General features: G+C 40.2%; 1 protein-coding gene and 1 non-coding gene across 2 annotated transcripts; both read right to left on the reverse strand.

Annotated features, from left to right (window-relative positions):
* Positions 1 to 4,450: 4,450 nt before the first annotated feature.
* TRNAN-GUU (transfer RNA asparagine (anticodon GUU)) lies at positions 4,451 to 4,524 on the reverse strand. Its single transcript has one exon. It is a non-coding gene; the product is annotated as a tRNA-Asn (tRNA).
* An 8,023-nt stretch (positions 4,525 to 12,547) lies between these two features.
* Positions 12,548 to 14,277, reverse strand: LOC139748389 (serine/threonine-protein kinase B-raf-like). Its single transcript, XM_071661501.1, has one exon. It carries the CDS (start codon positions 13,314 to 13,316, stop codon positions 12,549 to 12,551), a length of 768 nt encoding a protein of 255 aa, XP_071517602.1. The 5' UTR covers positions 13,317 to 14,277; the 3' UTR covers position 12,548.
* Between the last annotated feature and the right edge of the window lie 7,930 nt (positions 14,278 to 22,207).

The following is a 22,207-nucleotide window of genomic DNA, read 5'->3' on the forward strand; positions in this document are numbered from 1 at the left end:
TTTTCCAAAACAAGGAACAGAGAAGGGGGCCAGGTGAGGATATTCCCTCCAAGGCCCAGTCCTCTGTTCTTAACGCTACCTCGCTAACGCGGGAAATGGCGAATAGTTTGAAAGAAAAAGAAAAAAGATATATATATATATATATATATATATATATATATATATATATATATATATATATATATATATTACATATATATATTACATATATATATATATATATATATATATATATATATATATATATATATATATATATATATATATATATATATATATATATATTACATATATATATTACATATATATATATATATATATATATATATATTTTTTTTTTTTTTTTCTCAAACTATTCGCCATTTCCCGCGTTAGCGAGGTAGCGTTAAGAACAGAGGACTGGGGCCTTTGAGGGAACATCCTCACCTGGCCCCCTTCTCTGTTCCTTCTTTTGGAAAATTAAAAAAACGAGACGGGAGGATTTCCAGCCCCCCGCTCCCTCCCCTTTTAGTCGCCTTCTACGACACGCAGGGAATACGTGGGAAGTATTCTTTCTCCCCTATCCCCAGGGATAATATATATATATATATATATATATATATATATATATATATATATATATATATATATATATATATATATATATATATATATATATATATATATATATATATATATATATATTATTTTACTTAGTTACTGTCTCCCACATTAGCGAGGTAGCGCAAGGAAACAGATGAAAGAATGGCCTAACCCACCCATATACACATGCGTATACATACATAAACGCCCACACACGTACATATTCATACCTATAAATTTCAACGTATACATACATATACATACACACATATACACATGTACATATTCATATTTGCTGCCTTCATCTATTTACACCGTCACTCCGGCACACATGAAATGGCAACCCCCTCCCCCCGCGCGCACGCGAGGTAACGCTAGGAAAAGACAACAAAGGCCACATTCATTCATACTCAGTCTCTAGCTGGCATGTATAATGCACCGAAACCACAGCTCCCTTTCCACATCCAGGGTATTCGATCACGTATTGGGTCATGTTTGTCTGGATGTTGATGACTAGTGCTTTCTCTCTAATGTGAATGGCTTCTAATATCTGTAGTCTCTTCCGATCACTGCAACTGGTAATGATTTTGGTGTTATTCACCATAATCTCCCGAGGGTAATGTTGAACAGCTGGGTTGGCTGTGATCCGGTTGTGTAACTCGGTATCTGAACGCAGGCCCGTGAAACTGGTGGGTTGCTCTCGCTATCCACTGCACTACGGAGGCTCGTAATGTAGAGCGAGTGTGAATTTCCATTAAAGTTATGACTATACAGTGCATCCTCAATAAAGTGTTTAGGGTAGTGATACGTGGATCTTAGAACTATGGCAATACTGCATTTCTCTTTTTACTACCACTCCAGACAGTTGACAAGAGATGAATAAACATACCGAGGTCTATCTTATCTTGCTTGTTGCTTCCTCCTTTACTTTTCACTTCTATATCCACCAACATTAGACCCCTCACTCCCTTCAGAGCAAACTACCTTGTTTCCATCTAATAACCCCTATAGCTTAAGCTTCATCCGAAATAAGAAATTTGTATTTAATGCTCTTCAGTACTATTCATTTGCGTGTAAAGTATGGGGAGAATTCCACACTCGTGAAACCCATATCTCATGAACCGTCTTTACATATAACGAAACTTTGTCAGGGCTAACAACGCATAGCGCCTACCTATGTGCGTATGTCATCTACTTGTATATAAGAAGAGAACATTTTTCTGACACTGTTCATCTGGTAACCCAGTGCTGCTATTATGCCGCCTTTTGAAATCCCCAAACCTATCAGTATTCATTTCATCACTTTCTCCCATATACGCGCAAAGTTATTCCTAAACAGATGTCTTCTTAATTTTTTCCTAATCTTTCCTGAACTTTCTGGTGTTAACTGTATTCGCGGCATCGTCCGTCATTTCTGGGAACTAGTCGTCATCCATTACTGTATGAAGAATCTACAGATGGATATCACTTCCCGCTTTAATCTCCTCTCCTCTGGTATAGACAACTCGAGGGCTTCTTTCTTTTCCTCATAACCCACTATATGATATTTGGCTCCAGTCTTGTCATATAGAGCTTCATCTTCTCCAGCAATTCTGTGTTGCTCGTGTGGGGAAACCGACCTGGTGACGAATACTCCACTTCAAGTTGAACACATGACGTGCACCATCATCGCCACCGTCACCTCTTACCACCTGCTACATTATGAGGTACACACACAAGCCTCTTACCTCCTGTGATCCAACGCTCCCGGTTTGTGGTGTGGTATGACAGCCGACCACATCGAGCTTCACTCAAGCTTATACAGACCGCTACAGCAACAGCCTCATCCCAACCACAATGAACATCAATGAGTAGTATAGTGCTTGCATATCTGGAACATTATACTAGTGTAATGAACGTGTGATCAACGCATCCTCTTGTTTCATGGTATATTTTCTGTAAGTTTGTCTTATACTGGAAACAATCCCTGAATTTGGCGAAGGGCGGTCCCAAGATTCATTCCAATAAAGAATTAAGTCCATCAGGAATTTCCAATCTGTTATTTCCCGTCAGATCACTTGAAACATCGACGTCAAGAAATGGAATTGTAAGTTAAATTAAGGTCATTGTACAAGTTGAGAGGAGCCTCGACCAGTAGGTACAGTAGTCATCCACGACGTGCGGGAAATGACTGACTCTTCCTATATTCCACTTCTCTCTTCTGATCCTGTTTACTGTAATGTTACTACTCAAGATGGATCAGGTCCAAGGATTGGTCTCCTCCTGTAATAAGAAAATACTCATTGCAGAACCTGGTATCCGTCCACGACCTCTGGGTTAAGGGCCTAGCACGCTTCCACTGCGCCACTCTGGACCAGTGGGTGGTACAGCCCACGTCAATACAAGCACCAACTGTAGAGGTGTTGGTTTACCTTTTAGTGACTGTTTACTGATGTGAAAGAGTCCTGGTAGTGTATAGTTCATAAGATTGCCTTTTATCTTCTTTTATATTGAACTAAACATATTCAAATAGCAAACATAGTTCTAGATAAAAGACTAATATTACCATTAGCAACTTTCCTATAAACGAAATGTAAAGAAACCGTAAAAGGTGCTTGTTTCTGCCCAAGGCCGAATTTTGGACTGTTCGTATGAAGCGCACGTGATAACCACTGCAATACAGAAAGTGTGTTACCTTCACTATAGTTAATGTGTAATTGTCACAATTGTAGCGGATAATGCGGTGTCATTACTGAAGGGAATGTTTCACTGTCATTCCTGAAGCAGATGGTTTAGTGTCAGTTCTGAAGCAGATGTTTCACAGCCATTATTAAGGCAGATGTTTGAATGGTTTCAGTACGATAACCGCGATGTTTTAGTGTCATTTATGAAGCAGTTATATGTATGTCATTCCTGAAGTACATACTTATGGGTAATTAAAGAAGCAGATGTTTTAGCATCATTCATGAACCAGATATTTGAGTATCATCACTTACGTAGATGTTTCAATGCCAATAAAGAGGCAAATAGTTTGGTGTTGTTTCTGAAGCAGATGTTTCAGTGTCATAACTGAAGTAGATGTTTCAAAGTCATTACTGAAGCATATGTTTTGCAGTCAAATTACAGAAGAAAAATAATTCATATTATTAACGATATGTTCCTTTAAACAGTAAGTTTTTATGTCCGGCCAATACATAACTGGAACCCTTGTGTATGTGTGACCCAGCGGGATAGGGAGAGAAGTGAACATTACGATGGCCGACTCATCTTACCAAATGCCACACTGCAATGATAAAATGTATTGTGTTGTTGAGTATCGTATGACCTACCAGTGGTGGAGGTACGAAACCAGCAACTCCCGGGAGTTGAAACTGAAAAAATGTCCATATAAGAGTGAAGAAACAATTCCCGTAGTTTAGAGAGACAAGTGGACATGATTTCAGAATCAGAATAAAAATTTGTAGGTTTGATTCCTATGGACTTAGGTGTCAAGTAGGTATAAAGAGCTGTAGTCTGCCTGATGAGGTTTAGAATGATCCTCTGGAATGTTCTTAACATCACATAATGTGTGCATCACGTACCCATTTGCATGTACATAGTGAACATCTGGAGTGGTCATAAGGTAACTTGAATGTGTGACTCCTGTGTTTGCATTTCTTGGGTTCTTCTTAACCTCCGGTGTGGTCTTGTGATGTGGCATGAGAATCTACCTTTGTTGAAGTTTCCAGCGGACTTCAGGGAAGCTAGTAAGGATGAGTTACATGCGACACAGATACCTTTTGGAGGTTTATAGTTATTTTTCTGGCGAGTACATACAGGTTGCTTAACTCCTGTGCTTGTATGAATGTGAAGTTTCTTGTAAGTTCTGGAGTTGTCTTCCATAAAGTGTCGCCCCCGGGTGGGCTCGAACCACCAACCTTTCGGTTAACAGCCGAACGCGCTAACCTATTGTGCCACGGAGGCTTGGATAAAACTCAGCTTCAGGCGGGCTTGGCGACGAGTCCTTGTGGCACAGACCGTTTTAGATAACATGTAGGAGTGATGTGCAATAGGAGAGGATGCAGAGCTCGTGTTCACAGCCGAGTTTGGACGAGGACATAAATGCCTCATGAGAGTTACACCTTGTGGAAATACGCACAAAATATTGGGATTTCAACTGAACAACCAGGCTGATTATCATCACATTATTCCAGTGTGGTAGTCAAGTATTGATGTACACCATCAGTAACCTTCCCATCCACAGTTACCGCTAATGTTCCGTCTGAAGCTGGGATGTTTCCACACTTCCTTGGCACAACAGGTTAGCGCGTTAGGCTGTTCATCGGAGAGTTGGTGATTCCAGCTCATCCAGGGACTAACTTTGATTATAAGAACGTTTGCCAGGAACCTCAATATCTACATATGGGACTCACATGGTAAACCGGACCACGCAATGCTTGGTAATGCAATGCGTCACTCGGTCATCCAATACGTCACATAATAACTACGTGGCTATTGACACCTCAAACACGGCTAGAATTTGAAATCCTTTGCCTCTTATTTCTTTCCTAAGAGCTACGATCTGAGCCCTTCTTTACAATGGTATTATGTGAAACTCTTTACCTTCTCACATATTTCCTAACGACTGTGACCTGTACCTATACTAGGTGGTGAGTTATCTACTTCATCTAAAATACTTATTCTTCCTCTTCTCTGTAAGGCTTGTTATATGTCCTTGAAGACCCTTTTATGGTCTATGAGCTGCCATCGATGAAGTCTTTTGCTCACGACTGTTACCTTCGTTTTGAAAAAATTGATTATGTAAATGATAGATAGAAAATTATAAAACAAATCACATCCCTCTCTTCACATCAAGAACTCTCCAGAGGTCCATCATAGTTTACCAGGCAGAAAAAACCTGTGTGCAACGACCTTCTTCTGAGCCATTCTAAAGGTTCACTGGAAGCATCAAGGAATTCTAACAGATGAAACACTTGACACATTAGGTAATCCAGAGGTTTCACCAGTAAAAAATAAAGCCAATACAAAAAGTAGAATCAGTCTAGAGATTCACTATGAACGTCAACAACAGATCCTGGAATTACATTACAAACATAATGAACCTCCCGCAGGCCATCTGGAAATCCTGAGAAGTAGATATAGGAGTCATGGAACAAACTTCATCATACAAGGTTTCTATCAGCCAGACATACCAAGTCTCCTACAATGTGTGGAAAATGCACTCAGTCAGCTAAGGTTTTCCGCTCTCACAACGAGGTGACGTAAATCTCCCTCATTGTGACCTCTCAGGGCTAAAAACGCGAACATCGTCGCTTTCGGCGGTATGATTGCTTTTAGAAATATTAGTTAAGATCCATTGTTGCACATGTGCATATATTGATATTGTTTGAATATGAATATAATTTAGCTTTTGTTCAGCATTTATGTAATTTCAAATTCCGAACAAAACTTTTAGTAAATTCTGATGGTGAATTTAGCAACAGTTACAAATATTAATTGGTATAAATGCATGTGGGATAAGGGAGAAAGAATACTTCCCACGCATTCCTCACATGTCGTAGAAGGCGACTAAAGGGAACGGGAGCGGGGACTAGAAACCCTCCCTTCCTTGTATTTTAACTTTCTCAAACGGAAAACAGAAGGAGTCACGCGGGGAGTGCTCATCCTCCTCGAAGGCTCAGACTGAGGTGTCTAAATGTGTGTGGATGTATCCAAGAAGAGAAAAAATGAGAGATAGGTAGTATGTTTGAGGAACGGAACCTGGATGTTTTGGCTCTGAGTGAAACGAAGCTCAAGGGTAAAGGGGAAGAGTGGTCTGGGAATGTTTGGGGAGTAAAGTCAGGGGTTGGTGAGAAGACAAGAGCAAGGGAAGGAGTAACACTGCTCCAGAAACAGGAGTGGTGGGAATATGTGATAGAGTGTAGGAAATAGGTAAAACTGAAAGTGGGTAGAGAGAGATGGGTGATTATTGGTGCCTATGCACCTGGGCATGAGAAGATAGATCATGAGAGGCAAGTGTTTTGGGAGAAGCTGAGTGAGTGTGTTAGTAGTTTTGATGCACGAGACCGGGTTATAGTGATGGGTGATTTGAATGCAAAGGTGAGTAACGTGGCAGTTGAGGGAATAATTGGTGTACATGGGATGTTCAGTGTTGTAAATGGAAATGGTGAAGAGCTTGTAGACTTGTGAGCTGAAAAAGGACTGGTGATTGGGAATACCTGGTTTAAAACGAGAGATATACATAAATATACGTATGTAAGTAGGAGAGATGGCCAGAGAGCGTTAATGGATTATGTTTTAATTGACAGGCGCGCGAAAGAGAGACTTTTGGATGTTAATGTGCTGAGAGGTGCAACTGGAGGGATGTCCGATCATTATCATGTGGAGGCGAAGGTGAAGATTTGTAGAGGTTTTCAGAAAAGAAGAGAGAATGTTGGGGTGAAGAGTGGTGAGAGTAAGTGAGCTTGGGAAGGAGACTTGTGTGAGGAAGTACCAGGAGAGACTGAGTGCAGAATGGAAAAAGGTGAGAGCAAAGGACGTAAGGGGAGTGGGGGAGGAACGGGATGTATTTAGGGAAGCAGTGATGGCTTACGCAAAAGATGCTTGTGGCATGAGAAGCGTGGGAGGTGGGCAGATTAGAAACGGTAGTGAGTGGTGGGATGAAGAAGTAAGATTATTAGTGAAAGAGAAGAGAGAGGCATTTGGACGAGTTTTGCAGGGACATAATGCAAATGACTGGGAGATGTATAAAAGAAAGAGGCAGGAGGTCAAGAGAAAGGTGTAGGAGGTGAAAAAGAGGGCAAATGAGAGTTGGGGTGAAAGAGTATCATTAGATTTTAGGGAGAATAAAAAGATGTTTTGGAAGGAGGTAAATAAAGTGCGTAAGACAAGAGAACAAATGGGAGCATCGGTGAAGGGAGCTAATGGTGAGGTGATAACAAGTAATGGTGATGTGAGAAGGACATGGAGTGAGTATTTTGAAGGTTTGTTGAATGCGTTAGATGATAGAGTGGCAGATATAGGGTATTTTGATCGAGGTGGTGTGCGAAGTGAGAGGGTTTGGGAGAATGATTTGGTAAACAGAGGAGAGTTAGTAAAAGCTTTGCGGAGGATGAAAGCTGGCAAGGCAGCGGGTTTGGATGGTATTGCAGCGGAATTTATTAGAAAAGGAGGTGGCTGTTTTGCTGACTGGTTGGTAAGGATATATAATGTATGTATGACTCATGGTGAGGTGCCTGAGGATTGGCGGAATGCGTGCATAGTGGGAAAGGGGATAAAGGTGAGTGCTCGAATTACAGAGGTATAAGTTTGTTGAGTATTCCTGGGAAATTATATGGGAGAGTATTGATTGAGAGAGTAAAGGCAATGTAAAGAGCAACAGATCTGGGAAGAGCAATGTGGTTTCAGAAGTGGTAGAGGATGTGTGGATCAGGTGTTTGCTTTGAAGAATGTATGTGAGAAATACTTAGAAAAGCAAATGGATTTGTATGTAGCATTTATGGATCTGGAGAAGGCATATGATTGAGTTGATAGAGATGTTCTGGGGAAGGCATTAAGAATGTATGATGTGGGAGGCAAGTTGTTAGAAGCAGTGAAAATCTTTTTATCGAGGATGTAAGGCATATGTACGAGTAGGAAGAGAGGAAAGTGATTGGTTCTCAGTGACTGTCGGTTTGCGGCAGGGGTGTGTGATGTCTCCATGGTTGTTTAAATTGTTTATGGATGGGATTGTTAGGGAGGTGAATGAAAGAGTTTTGGAGAGAGGGGCAAGTATGAAGTCTGTTGGGGATGACAGAGCTTGGGAAGTGAGTCAGTTGTTGTTCACTGATGATACATCGCTGGTGGCTGATTCATGTGAGAAACTGCAGAAGCTGGTCACTGAGTATGGTAAAGTGCGTGAAAGAAGAAAGCTGAGAGTAAATGTGAGTAAGAGGAAGGTTATTAGGTACAGTAGGGTTGAGGGACAAGTCATTTGGGAGGTAAGTTTGAATGGAGAAAAACTGGAGGAAGTGAAGTGCCTTAGATATCTGGGAGTGGATTTGGCAGCGGATGGAACCATGGAGGCGAAAGTGAGTCACACGGTGGGGAGGGGGCGAAAGTTCTGGGAGCGTTGAAAAATGTGTGGAAGGCGAGAACATTATCTCTGAAAGCAAAAATGGGTATGTTTGAAGGAATAGTGGTTCCAACAATGTTATATGGTTGCGAGGCGTGGGCTATAGATAGAGTTGTGCAGAGGAGGGTGGATGTGCTGGAAATGAGATGTTTGAGGTCAATATGTGGTGTGAGGTGGTTTGATCGAGTAAGTAATGAAAGGGTAAGAGAGATGTGTGGTAATAAAAAGAGATTGGTTGAGAGATCAGAAGAGGGTGTTTTGAAATGGTTTGGTCACATGGAGAGAATGAGTGAGGAAAGATTGACAAAGAGGATATATGTGTTAGAGGTGGAGGGAACGAGGGGAAGTGGGAGACCAAATTGGAGGTGGGAAGATGGAGTGAAAAAGATTTTGAGTGATCGGGGCCTGAACATGCAGGAGATTGAAAGGCGTGCAAGGAATAGAGTGAATTGGAACGATGTGGTATACCGGGATCGACGTGCTGTCACTGGATTGAACCAGGGCATGTGAAGCGTCTGGGGAAACCATGGAAAGTTTTGTGGGGCCTGGATGTGAAAGGGAGCTGTGGTTTTGGTGCATTATACATGACAGCTAGAGACTGAGTGTGAACGAATGTGGCCTTTGTTGTCTTTTCCTAGCGCTACCTCGCGCGCATGCAGGGGGAGGGGGTTGTCATTTCATGTGTGCTGAGATGGCGACGGGATTGAATAAAGGCAGCAAGTATGAATTATGTACATGTGTATATATGTATATGTCTGCGTGTGTATGTATACTTATATGTTGAAATGTATAGGTAAGTATATGTGCGTGTGTGGACGTGTATGTATATACATGTGTATGTGGGTGTGTTGGGCCATTCTTTCGTCTGTTTCCTTGCGCTACCTCGCTAACGTGGGAGGCAGCGAGAAAGTATAAGAAACGAATATATAAGATAAAAATGCACGTGGGTCATCATCCAGTTGGCTTGGTGTTCGTGGTATAGTACGGCTGTTATCACTCTTATTTTTTAGTGATTTCTACCTGTTGCCTGTTTATTTCCGCTGATGGGTAAGTATATCTACAGATGTTCTATACAACGCAATAGATATAGCGTAGATCATGGTCCACTGTTCCTGAAAATTTTCCTTGTATTGGAAACAACCACTGAATTTGACTGAAGGCGTTCGCACGATCTTCATGTAAAATCTCCCACTTTCAGGATCGTCAACTTGTCATCTGTAATCAGTTTACTACAACCATCAATATGAAGAACTGAAGTTGAATATTAAGCTTGAAGATCATTGCAGTGGTTTACTTGTAGGAAGCAATCAAAACATTCTGAAATTTTTCTCAGACACTGAGACAGACAACTCCAGAGGTTAATAAGAGGCTACTACAAGCAGGTACATCAGTCTACCACGAACGATCCCAGAGATTGTATGGAAACTTTCAACAGTTATGGGAGTCACATGAAATCTATCCACAAAAACTTTCAAGTGCTGCTGGAAACTTTCATCATCTAACTTACCCTCAAGAGCGTTTTTGAATTCTACTGGAAACCTTTATTCAGTTATAGGAGTAACACAATCACATCCTTAAAAGCTTTTCCTTATCTTATTGACAACCTTCAGTAGGCATAGGCATAGTTAGAGGAGTAACACAAATATATCCTTAAAAGCTTTTCATACTTTTATTGACAACCTTCAGTAGGCATAGGCATAGTTAGAGGAGTAACACAAATATATCCTTAAAAGCTTTTCATACTTTTATTGACAACCTTCAGTAGGCATAGGAATCACGCCTACTTTATAAGCAGTAGCTTCCCTGATGATCCGTCTGTGTGGAGAATTGCTTTCATATCTGGAATGGTTCTAGCTCAATATCTTTACTTGACAGAGCTAAGTTAAAAGCCGTGCGACCTATAAACTGTCTTAGGCTAACTTCAAATTTTGACCCACTTGCCCTATGCTACAATAGGTATTACTTTTGCTTTTGCTTTAGAGATCTGGCCGCCTATTTGCCCCTACACTTAGCAAGATGGTGCTTCACATCATTACTGTCTGGCCATTGGCAACTCAAGGATGGGCCAATGCGATAATTGTTTCTCTCTTTACACTTCGAAGCTTTGGAACGTTCAACCCTTTCATGTCTTTCCCAATAACTACGGCCTAGCACATTTCAAAAGACAGGTTTTTCATTTCCTCTAAAGTTCGTAAATACTTTTCCCTTGTCCCATCTATTTCCCTTTTACAATGCTCTTAATATCTTAAGACCCGGCCTTAATGTGGGCTTTTGTCTGGGACTGGAGCCACCAATAAAAAAGTACGAAATAAGTATATTCTAAACTATAATAAATCTAGGCCAAGTCAATTCAAGTACATTTTGCTAATGTAAACTGCTAATGTAACTTCGTAACAAACTATTTTTCGTTTTGAGAGCAGTGTTTCATATATTTAGATGCATTAATGTACTGACAAGTACCTGTAATTCCTGCTGAAATGTCAGACTGTTTAGTTCCTCAAATGTAAATCCTAAATCACGTATTCAAGATAGTTACTGATGTTATTAAGGAGCTGAGCTCCATATATTTTTTTTCTTGCAAAAGTTTGAGCAAATAAACGTATTATATTCTATTCATATGCCAGGACTGTGTCCCTAAATATCTCCCATTCCTGACCCACTTCCTTAACTTCATTTAATCTTACCCTTTGCCATTCTACATTCAGTCTCTCCCGGTATTCCTTCACACAATTCTCTTTCCCTAGCTCACATACTCTCAATATACCTTTGTCACCCACACTGTTTCTTCTACATCTCTTCACATTCGGCTCCACAAGGTAATGATCAGACATTACAACCCTCACCCTGTAGCCCCTCTCAGCACATTCACATCCATTAGTCTCTCTCTGACATGATGATGAATTAGTATGTAATCCAATAATGCCTGCTGTCCATCTATCATGATTATAAATGTATAATTGTATGTGCCTCTTCTTAAACTAGGTATTCCCAATCACCAGTCCTTTTTTCAGCACATAACTCCACAAACTGTTTACCATTTCCACTCTACTGACTACCCCATGCCTCTCTTGTGCTTACCTCGGCAAGGCCCACGCAACCGTGGGATTTCTAAGAATCTCTGTCTGTATATGTATATTTTGAGCAATAGTGTTCTTGATACAGACGGAGGAGTTTATATGGTCGCTTTTTAACCGAAATCACGTATTGGAAAGGAGAGGAAGAGCTTCCCAGTGTATGTTGAACAAAATCTCTCCAGATGGGGAAAGGTAAGCAAGCGTCAGGGGAGAGAGAGAGAGAGAGAGAGAGAGAGAGAGAGAGAGAGAGAGAGAGAGAGAGAGAGAGAGAGAGAGAGGTAATCAGCCATTACTAGCAAGGTTAATGGATGGAGGCAATAGAAAGGACAGGAGAACAAAGTCAATAATTTATAATGTATATTTTGTTGTCTCCCATGATAGTTGCAAGGATAAGGTAGTGATGGGATTTTCTAGATTTTCATCTTTACTTATCATTTATTTCTTATACATCTTACATATAACGAAGTGAATTTTTTTTTACTATCCATCTCAGCTTTATTATCTTTTCTTATCTTATTTATCTATAATTTCCATATCTTTTGAAATAAAACCTTGAATATGGTTAGATAAAAAAAAGTTGATGCCTATGAGAAATTTTACCTTCACAACAGAAGTAATAGTTAAGGTATAAGGAAGTGAGAGATTTCTTTTACTGTTTATCGTTATTCATTTTTCTTATCTTGATATTGTTTTTTTTAAAGACAAATGATTAGAAAAAGTGGTGTCCATAATACAATTGTATCTACACAAGAGAGAAATGATATATATTACACAATAAATCATATCATAAGAGTCGCCATCTATTTGACTGAATCTGCTTTAAGATGTTCGAGCAGTTCCTTCAAACTTGGTCGATCACGGGGCTCCTTCCTCAGGGCCATATCCACCATATCCATGGAGCGGGAGGTGTCACCCGGAATATGTTTCAAAATCTCGCTCATCAAATAGCCAAATGAATACACGTCGGATGCTGTTGTGCTTGGCCCTCCAATGGTGACCTCTGGAGCAATCCAGGGGAAGTCAGACTGGTCACACTCCAAACCGACCTCCTTACCCTGACTACAGGCAAGGCCGAAATCGATAATGTTCACCTCGGGAGCCTCCATGGTACCGCTAATGATGATATTGTCGGACTTGAAATCGTTGTGAATAATCTGCTTCTCGTGGATCTCCAGCAGCCGATATCCTGCCTTGATCCCCAGCTCCCGGAGGTCGAAGCCAGTGTTGACTTTGTACAACAGTTGGTAGAGCGAGCGGCTGCCCACTTGGGTCATCAGGAGGGCAGGAGGATATCGGGCATATCCAAGAAGTGTGGGCGTACCTCCAGCCCCATCTAGTCTTCTTAGGATGTCGGCCTCATCCATGAAGACCTGAAGGTGATCATTCCAGTCTCTAGAGACCTTCAGTACGGCGGTGGTACCTTGACATGGCACGAGGTACGCTATACCGTACCTCCCTTTGCCAAGAACCTTCTCCTTGTGAGAGATGAGAGCCTTGATCTGTGGTCTCTTGAGATAGGTCATCTTGAGGTGATATATATTGAAAATCTGTGTAATACCCGACCACATCAACTTTGGTATCCCAGACGTTCATAAATACAGTCAAGTGTGTGTATTGAAAACACTCGACAAATATAATCAAGGTGTGAAACATGCTGTTGTAAAGATACCTTTAATGGAGAAAGTATATAAGTTGCGTCATTGGCATGGTTTTAGTGGAGTTGGATTTGTGAAGGTTATGGTAAATGTGAGTTTATTAGGATGTATTTGAAGATTTTGAGGATGAATTGAACATACATTAGCCATACATTAGGTGTAGTAAAGAAGAGTTTGTTGATTGTGAAGATTAGTTGAGATTATAGTAAAGATGACTTTGTTTATTGTGACGTGAAGATTAGTTCATCAGGAAAGTGGTGTAGATGAGTTTTGTCGACGATGTAGAGAAGATGAAGTCACTGAGGGTGTAGTGAAGATGAGTTTGTTCAGAGTGTAGAAAGGAACTGACTTTTCCAGGTGTAGTGAAGATAAGTTCCTGAAAGGTGTAGTGAAGATAAATTCGTTGATGGTTTGATGAAGATAAGATCGTTGGTGTAGTGAAGATGAGTACATAGATAGTGTAGTGAAGATGAGTTCGTTGATGGTATGATGAAGTTAAGTTCACTAATGGTGTAGTGAAGATGAGTTCATTGAGGGTGAAGATGAGTTTGTTGAAGGTTTATTGCTTGTAGAACGTATAAGGAAGATTCGTTTGATGAGGGTGTAGTGTGGTGAAGATGTTATATTTGAATGAAGGTGTTTCTCGAGTGTGAAGTGTTGAGACAGGTGATTAAGGGTCGAGTAGAGATGCAGGTTACCGTAGGATGAAGTGAGGGTACACTTGTGTAGTGTTTACTGAAGATGCATTTGCTAAGGGTGTAGTAAAGATAGCTTTGTTGAGGGTATAGTAGAGATACACTTATCAAAGATATGTTTGTCGTGGGTAAAGTGAGGATGTGTTTGTCAAGGGTGAGTATGAGTTTGGTGATATCTTTATATGCGTTGAAATTACTGGTGGGTGATAGCACAAAGTTAGATATGCTTTTATTCTCATATATTATGTCCTTTCTGGTTTGGTTCTACCAATTTTTACTTGGCAACAGTTTTCTTTACATGTATTCTGTCTCAAGCATAGAGTAACTGGTTTTCCCTGGGGGGCTCAATATCAGTGCTGTTTGCAACTTCCAAATGATTTTTGAAGTCCTTTGGCCCAGCGTTGTTGACAGGTTTTGAGTGTTTTTGTGTGCAGATATCGGAAAGGTTCGTGATAAGTGTACAGTGATCCAGCACTTCAGCAGTTGTCATACGTTACTTCTTCGGCAACGATGGATGTCGCCTCTCTGTCTTACCCTCACATGGGCTTTGGGCGTTAAGTACACAAACATACTATCTCTCAGTCTCTCACACATAATATTTGACATCATATATCTCACATAACTCGTTCTTCGTAACTTTGTAACCTCTAGCGGTAAGCGCTAAGCGCTATCCTTATCGTGGGATTTTGGCAAAATCTCGTCGTAAGAAATTGAGTACTCTCTCTCTCTCTCTCTCTCTCTCTCTCTCTCTCTCTCTCTCTCTCTCTCTCTCTCTCTCTCTCTCTCTCTCTCTCTCGTGTCTTGACTGTCTGTCTGTTTGTCTGGTAATGGTATTAATAATCCTCCCAAATGTCTCGTTGGAATCCCATTATTTTTTTTGACAATCTTTTCAGGGTAAAACCTTCAAGGACTACTTATGTCCTTGTTCAGTACTGGCTAAGAACACAAGCACTGCATCCTCTCTTCTTGCACATCAATCTTATATGTTATCTAACACTGTCAACACCATAAGGATCTGTCACAAAGTCTACCTGAAGCTGATGCATTACCTGTACTACATGGCACATTTAGTTAACGCGTTCGGCTTTTAACTGAAAAGTTAGCGGTTCAAATCCACCTGGGGGCGAGTTTTTGAGTTAAGAATAATCCACAACTTAACAAGAAACTTCATCTAGCAAGTACGAACGTCAACCATGAAAATATTTTTCCATAAGGACTTTTCAAAGATTGACTGTAAAAGTTCAACAGTTATGGAAGTCACACCTAACTTACCCTCACCTGCTTCCCTGAAGTCTACTGGAAGCTTGGACAAGTAGCTGGAGCCTCATGACATATCGTACAACAACTCAGGTTTACTATACTCTTTAAAGTGTACATACAAGAGTCATATATCAAAACTAAATAATGACCATTACTAGATTTTCAGTATGTAAAAGCCGGAACAGGATACTGAATAGTGATGGGAGAAGCATTCAAGGGGTTCATTCTAAACCTCAACATATATACAGTAAAACAGCCCTTCATACCTCTCTGATAGATCTAATCTTATAGCAGGGTTTCCCAAATATTTTGATTGCGACCCTAAATACACTCTTATCCCGGCCTTGTGACCCAAAGGAAAGGTATATGATACACAGTGTACAGTACACCATAATGTTGACGCAACGTTCACGCCACAGACATGACACGTAAGCAGGCGCTAATGATAGAAGATGGGAAAACAAGCGACGTTTGTGGAAAATATGTGTGGTTATATGGATGTGAACGGGGAAAGGGCAACATTTCCCCGAAGAATGTCATGAATAATCGTGACAATGACCACATCTTCCCGTTCAAGGCTATATAAGCATACATCCTCTGACCAAGCACTGCTCCAAATCAATATGTCATCTTCACGTCTATATTGCGTAAGATGCAGGCAAATCTATTTCTTTCTAATAAATAAGATCTCAGCCTTCTCCAGTACGCCACTGAATCCTGGGACGTGGCATCATGGGTACTGAGAGACGAACGAAAGGCATCATGTTTACACTGGGTCACTTGGCGTTCCAATACCCGTATTACACGTGACTGACTCGAACGTGTGTCAAGTACATATGGACGTTTTATTAGCACCCATTTTACTTTAGTCAGTATTTCCGTAATTCTTCTTACTACCCCAGTGTCATAATGTAATTATGATAAGAAAATTTCTTAATTTTTGCTAACACTTCTCTAGTCAATGCGTTTATTGCCTTGGGTTACACCCCTGTTTCATGTAACCAGGTAATGCAACAGAATGGCGCAGTTGAAGTGTGTGGGCCCATAAGCCAGAGGTCTGTCGATCAAAATCACGATCTACTGCGAGTGTTTATTGTAATGATTTTATGAACCTAGATGGCTCAGGTCTAGACACTGGTCCCTTCCTGTGATCAGAAAACACTAGTAGCAGAGCGTGGTTTCGATCCACGGACCTCTGGGTTATGGGCCCAGCACGCTTCCACTGCGCCACTCTGCTGCAGTACCTGGCTACATGGACCAGTGGTATAACCGATAGCAACACAAGCAATGACTGTAGAAGTGTTGGCCCACCTCTAGTGACTGATAAGAAAGCGGACTGGTAGTGTACAGCTCACAAGGTTGTTCTTTTATCTTAAATAGATTCAGTTAACTGATTCGAATAGTAGTAATATCAATCTATGAAGGAAGTCTTTCTATCAGCGACTTCTCACACAGGGAAATATGATGAAATCCTTAAAAGTTTCATGTTTCCGCCCGGGATCGAACCGGGGACCTTGCGCGTGTGAAGCGCACGTGATAACCACTACACTACGGAAACTATATTAAATTCAACGAAACTAATGTTCAATTACCATCACTGGAAAAGATGATAGTGTTATTACTGATATATATGTTCAATATCATTAATAGAACACATGTCAGAGCCCAAGCTGATGTTTCACTGCCATTTCTTTCTCAACTATTTCAGCGTCTTTAAGGAAGAAACATTCATTATCATGAGAAAATGAAATTTTAATGTCCCTACTGAAGCTGATGTCTGAGGATCAATACAGATGCAGGTTTTTTCAAGTATATTACATTTGTGGATGTTTCAGTTTCATTACTGAATCAGATGTATGAGCATTATTTTTCAGAGAGATGCCTTAGTGTTATTACTGAAGTGTATTTTTCGGCTTTATTACCGATGTATTTCTGAAGCATATGTTTTGGTTTCACGACTGAAGTAGATGTTTCTGTAACGTTACCGTAGTAAAAATCCGCCTGACAAACAGTAAGTTCCTATCAACAGGAAGTCTCGTGTGTCTGGCCGAAGCCGAGCTAGAGCCCTTGTGTATGTGTGACTTGCCGATGGAGGGAAAGATGAGGACATATCAATTGCCGACTCTCTTCTTAACTACAGGCACATTGTGATATGTAATGTAGTGGGTTTTGGAGTACTACTTAGCCCAAGAGTGGTTAAGGTAGGAGAGTAGACAGCTCCTAGAAGTAGAAGCTGAAGAAATGTCAATAAAAGTGAGAAAAAAAACTTTAGAATAGCAAAATAAGTAGATTGTCTTTCAAATTCAAACTGAGAATTAGTAAGCTGTATTCCTATAGACTTCTATCAAGTAGATATAAAGTGATGTAGACTACATGATGAGGTTTAGAATGAACCTCTGGAATGCACTTAGCATACACTTGTGTGTAGCCATTACCTCTTTACTTGTATGTAGTAATCCTCTGGCGTGACCAAAAGTTAATATAGATGTATGACTCTTGTCTCTGCTATTAAAGGATGTGGTGAATTACAGATGTGGTCCTACGATGTGGTCATAAGTCTACTTTCATTTTGAAGTTTCTAGCAATCTTCAGGGAAAGTGTTGATAGTTGTGCCTCTTGTACCTGCTGGTGTTTCCAGTAGACCTCAAGGAAGCTGATGAGAGTAAATAGGATCAATCACATGTACCTCCTACACCTGTACGAGGTTTCTAGTACACCTGAGGGAAGCTTTTGAGTACAAATTAGTTTTCACTACTCTACCTGCTGGAAGTTTACAACGAAAACTGATGATAGTGAATTAAGTGTAATTAGAGGTTTCCAATAGACCTCGGTGAAGCTGCTATCCCTGCTGGAGGTTTCCACTGAGCCTTATGGAAGCTGTTCAGGTTGAATAAGTTGTGAATCTTTTTCTCACTGGAGGTTTCTGATAAACCTAAACGAAGATACTGAGGTGAATTATATGTGATATACCTGCTGGAGGTTTCCATTAATCTTCAGGGAAGCTGCTACAGATAAAGTAGGCGTGATTCCTATGCCTACTGAAGGTTGTCAATATCACTCGGAAGAGGTTTTGGTGATATGTTTGTGTTACTCCTAAAACTGAATAAAGGTTTCCAGTGGAACTCAAAAACGCTCTTGAGGGTACATCAGATGAGACTCTTATGCCTGATAAAAGCTTCCAGCAGCACTTGAAAGTTTTTGTGGATAAATTTGATGTGAACTCTGATAATTTCTGAAGGTTTCAGGTGAACCTCTGGGATGGTTTTTGGTAGACTGACATACCTGCTTGCAGTAGCCTGTTATTAACCACTGGAGTTGTTTGTCTCAGTGTCTGAGAGAATTTTCAGAATGTTTCGTGTGATTCCTGTGTCTACTGGCGAAGGCTCTTATGAGTCAACCTCTGCAGGGATATTAAAGCTTAACATTCAAGTCCAGTTCATGATATTGATTTTTGTATTGAAACTGATGAGAGGTGGCAAATTGGAGATCCTGAAAGCTGAAGATTTTAGTTGAAGATCGTGCCACCGCATTCCGCCAAATTCAATGTTTGTTTCCAATACAAGACAAATTTCCACAATCAGTGGTCAGTTAACTACTCTACATTTATTGTGTTGTATAGATCTCTAGATATACTTACACATGAGCGGAAATGAACAGGCAGCAGGTAGAAATCACCAAAAAATAGTGGGATGGGTATTAGCTTTTCTCTACTTAAGCTGTGAGAGGTCTATTTCGATGCATCCTTCTTGCAATAGTCTAAACTTTTTGGGAAGAAAGCGCAATGTTTATAAACGCCATACCCTCTCATAACATCATACAAAGTCCTTGCATACTTGGACACCGTACTCAGATTTCTTCCTTCACTCAAATACATCACTGCACCAGACAGTCTTTTATCTGCATTTCTCGTAATGCATTTGAGAGCAGCAGCTACAGCAAGTTCCTTAGTCCTACATTCAATACTTGGTAAAGTTAATTCCGTTCTCATGATTTGCACTCTAATGTTTAGTTGACAACCTAACACTATTCTCAGGGCTTCATCTTGTATGACTTCAAGTTTGTGAATATCCTTCTTACTGTACATAATGAGAATAGGTGCTGCATAATCAGTAACTGATCGTACTGTACTGATGTACACCATCCTTGAAACTGGGATGCCAACGCCATTTCCACCCCACGCTGAAGCTCTCAGTGGTCTTAAACGCCCTTTGCATGCATTCTCTAGATACTCTATCTCCCGTACTCTACTGCTGCCTCAGTGCCTAATGTTCATACCAAGATATTTATGCACGTCAGCTTTTTTAACCTTATTTCATTCAAAAACAAATCCCACTCTTACAAATTCTTAACTTGATACTAAGCTTTCTCATCATTAATTACAATATCCATTCTACAGTGAAGTATGCCCAAAGTGTCTGAAGTCTATTGCATGTTACTCATTCCTGTTGGTTGTAACAGGATATAGTCAGTATATACTATGACCTGAGTATCTTGGAAATTCATTAATATATTAAAAACACCACCATGTGGAGTTCTCAACGCTATGTCTCTCTATTCTGAATATCATCTTTGAAAGTAAACTCCAGCCTTTCTGTTACGTAAATAATAGTCAATCCATTTCAGCACCTTCCCGGAAACACCCAAGTTAACAAGTTCTTCAAGTAAAACTTCCTTTGGCCTCACAATTACTCAGACTCTTCATGGCACAATCACCAATGCTTTTTTCCTCTCATAAGCCCATGTAGATAGGAAGAAAAAAAAAATCTTCAAATTTATACAAGAACCTGTTCACTATCATTCTCTCCATCATTACATCTAAGTATTGGTACGATTACTGCTTTTTTCCACTTGAGTGGAATACGACCTTCATTGTATGACATATTGAATAATTCAAGAAGGCGCCCCTCCCTAGTGCAAGCTAAACAATTAATAATGTCATATGATACTCCATCTTCCCTGGTGCAGTAGATTTCCCCTTTTGATCACATACAATGATTCGTCTCTCGTTATTTTCACACATTGATCATCTTCCAGCGTACACTGACTTAGTACAAGTTCCCTCCTAAATCTAAGTTTGCTCTGTAATGAGCCGTGAACTACAGGTGGTAACTCTGCAAAGCTGCCTGCTACAGCCCATTTATGAATAATTTGATTGGCCCTGGCTTATTGATCACCATGGGTGTTGTCCTTGCTTCCAACACCTCATATCTTATCTAATTCCCTCCAGATGTCACTGAAGTTCTTATGTTTACTAATTCTCCATAAAAGTCCATCCAATACTTATTCCTTGCCTTTTACTTTACCTTAGTGTACTTTATAGTAGTCTCTTTCATTGCATCCTTAAATTCATCATCATTAGGATTTACAATCCAATTTTTATGCGCCTTTCTAAGTAATTCAATCTAATTCTGCACTAATCTGTACAAATTATGTTTCCTATTATTCATTTCTCCTTTATACCCACAATTTTGGTCGTCAGCACAGAATCAATGATATATAATAAATCATCAAAAAATCTATCTACATTTCTTGGTTCATAACCTGTATACCAATCCTGTACAGTAGCGATCAGTTCCTCCTTTTGTCATCCAACAAACAATATCTTTTACGCTCAAAGATTTTCTGTATCTTATTGACATGTTCAATGACTCGTAATGTAAAGTGATCACTGAGCAAATCCCCAACTATCTCGGCACTCGTCCTCGTTCCACCTGTATTGACTATCACTGTATAATCCAATTTTCCTCCACGTATATGGGTAGGATCATCATTACCCAATAACTTAACACCATCAAATTCCCCTCAATGGTGTGACCATCTTCTGCCATTAATATTGCTGGGTCCTGCAGTACCTAAAATTTCATGTCTTGCATAAGTACGCGTAACCAAGACACAGGCATTAGTAAATATACACTCTTGTATATGACCATTATCCACATTTTGAGGATGGACATGAATATGAAATATACATATAGATCTCCTTTGAAGGTAAACTTTAGCCCACAAACTTTCAACCCCATTCATCTTGTTAGCCAACTCTAATTCAACGGCACACTTTTCCGAACATAAGTGAACAGTTCTCTTGTATTATTTCTTTTATCAGCTGGTGAACAGGAACATTGATAATCACAAAATTCATTAAACTATCATCCTCTGTGCCCGTTTTTTGTAGAGCTATAACATCCACCTTAAACAACAGCGTATAAGCATACACATCTGTGGTCCTAGTACGTAAGGTATTTACATTCCACAAAATGATATTCAATTCACTGTCTTCCATTTTCCTTATTTACAACTGAAAGTAACCTTACTCTCTCATTAACAAATTGTTCCATCACATCTTTCCCTCGAGTTGATACTTTATCATATGGAACAACAGGGATGTCAGCACACCTGACGGGTTATCTCATTCATAATGTCCACATTTCCGCTTCCCCAGAGCGAGGATTTGGTTTGTCAGTACTCATCCTGTATTGTTTTCAGCTCTCTCTCTCTCTCTCTCTCTCTCTCTCTCTCTCTCTCTCTCTCTCTCTCTCTCTCTCTCTCTCTCTCTCTCTCTCTCTCTCTCTCTCTCTCTCTCTCTCTCTCCATCCACCTTTCTATGTTTATAAAGATCAGCAATTACATTCTGATTGTCCTCTACTTTTTTCCTAAGCGCTTGGATTTCTTGCCGGAGTTGAACTACTACACCATACACATCACTGAGTTTGTCATTTACCTTACCTTCTGGAGTAGTTTTTGGTGCAGCCCTTGTGACATTTCTTGCCATCGTCAACGTGTCATTCTGTTCCATTCTCTTCTCTCACACGTTCTCAGTTGAAGGTAGCGTTGCCTTTTTTGTAACTCCTT

The sequence above is a fragment of the Panulirus ornatus genome, unplaced genomic scaffold (genome assembly GCF_036320965.1).
Source record: "Panulirus ornatus isolate Po-2019 unplaced genomic scaffold, ASM3632096v1 CTG_1146_pilon, whole genome shotgun sequence".
Lineage (NCBI taxonomy): Eukaryota > Metazoa > Arthropoda > Malacostraca > Decapoda > Palinuridae > Panulirus > Panulirus ornatus.

What these genes read in the sequence shown, in the direction of transcription:
- LOC139748389 (XM_071661501.1), bottom strand. Translation starts at nt 13,316, where the DNA reads ATGTGGTCGGGTATTACACAGATTTTCAATATATATCACCTCAAGATG.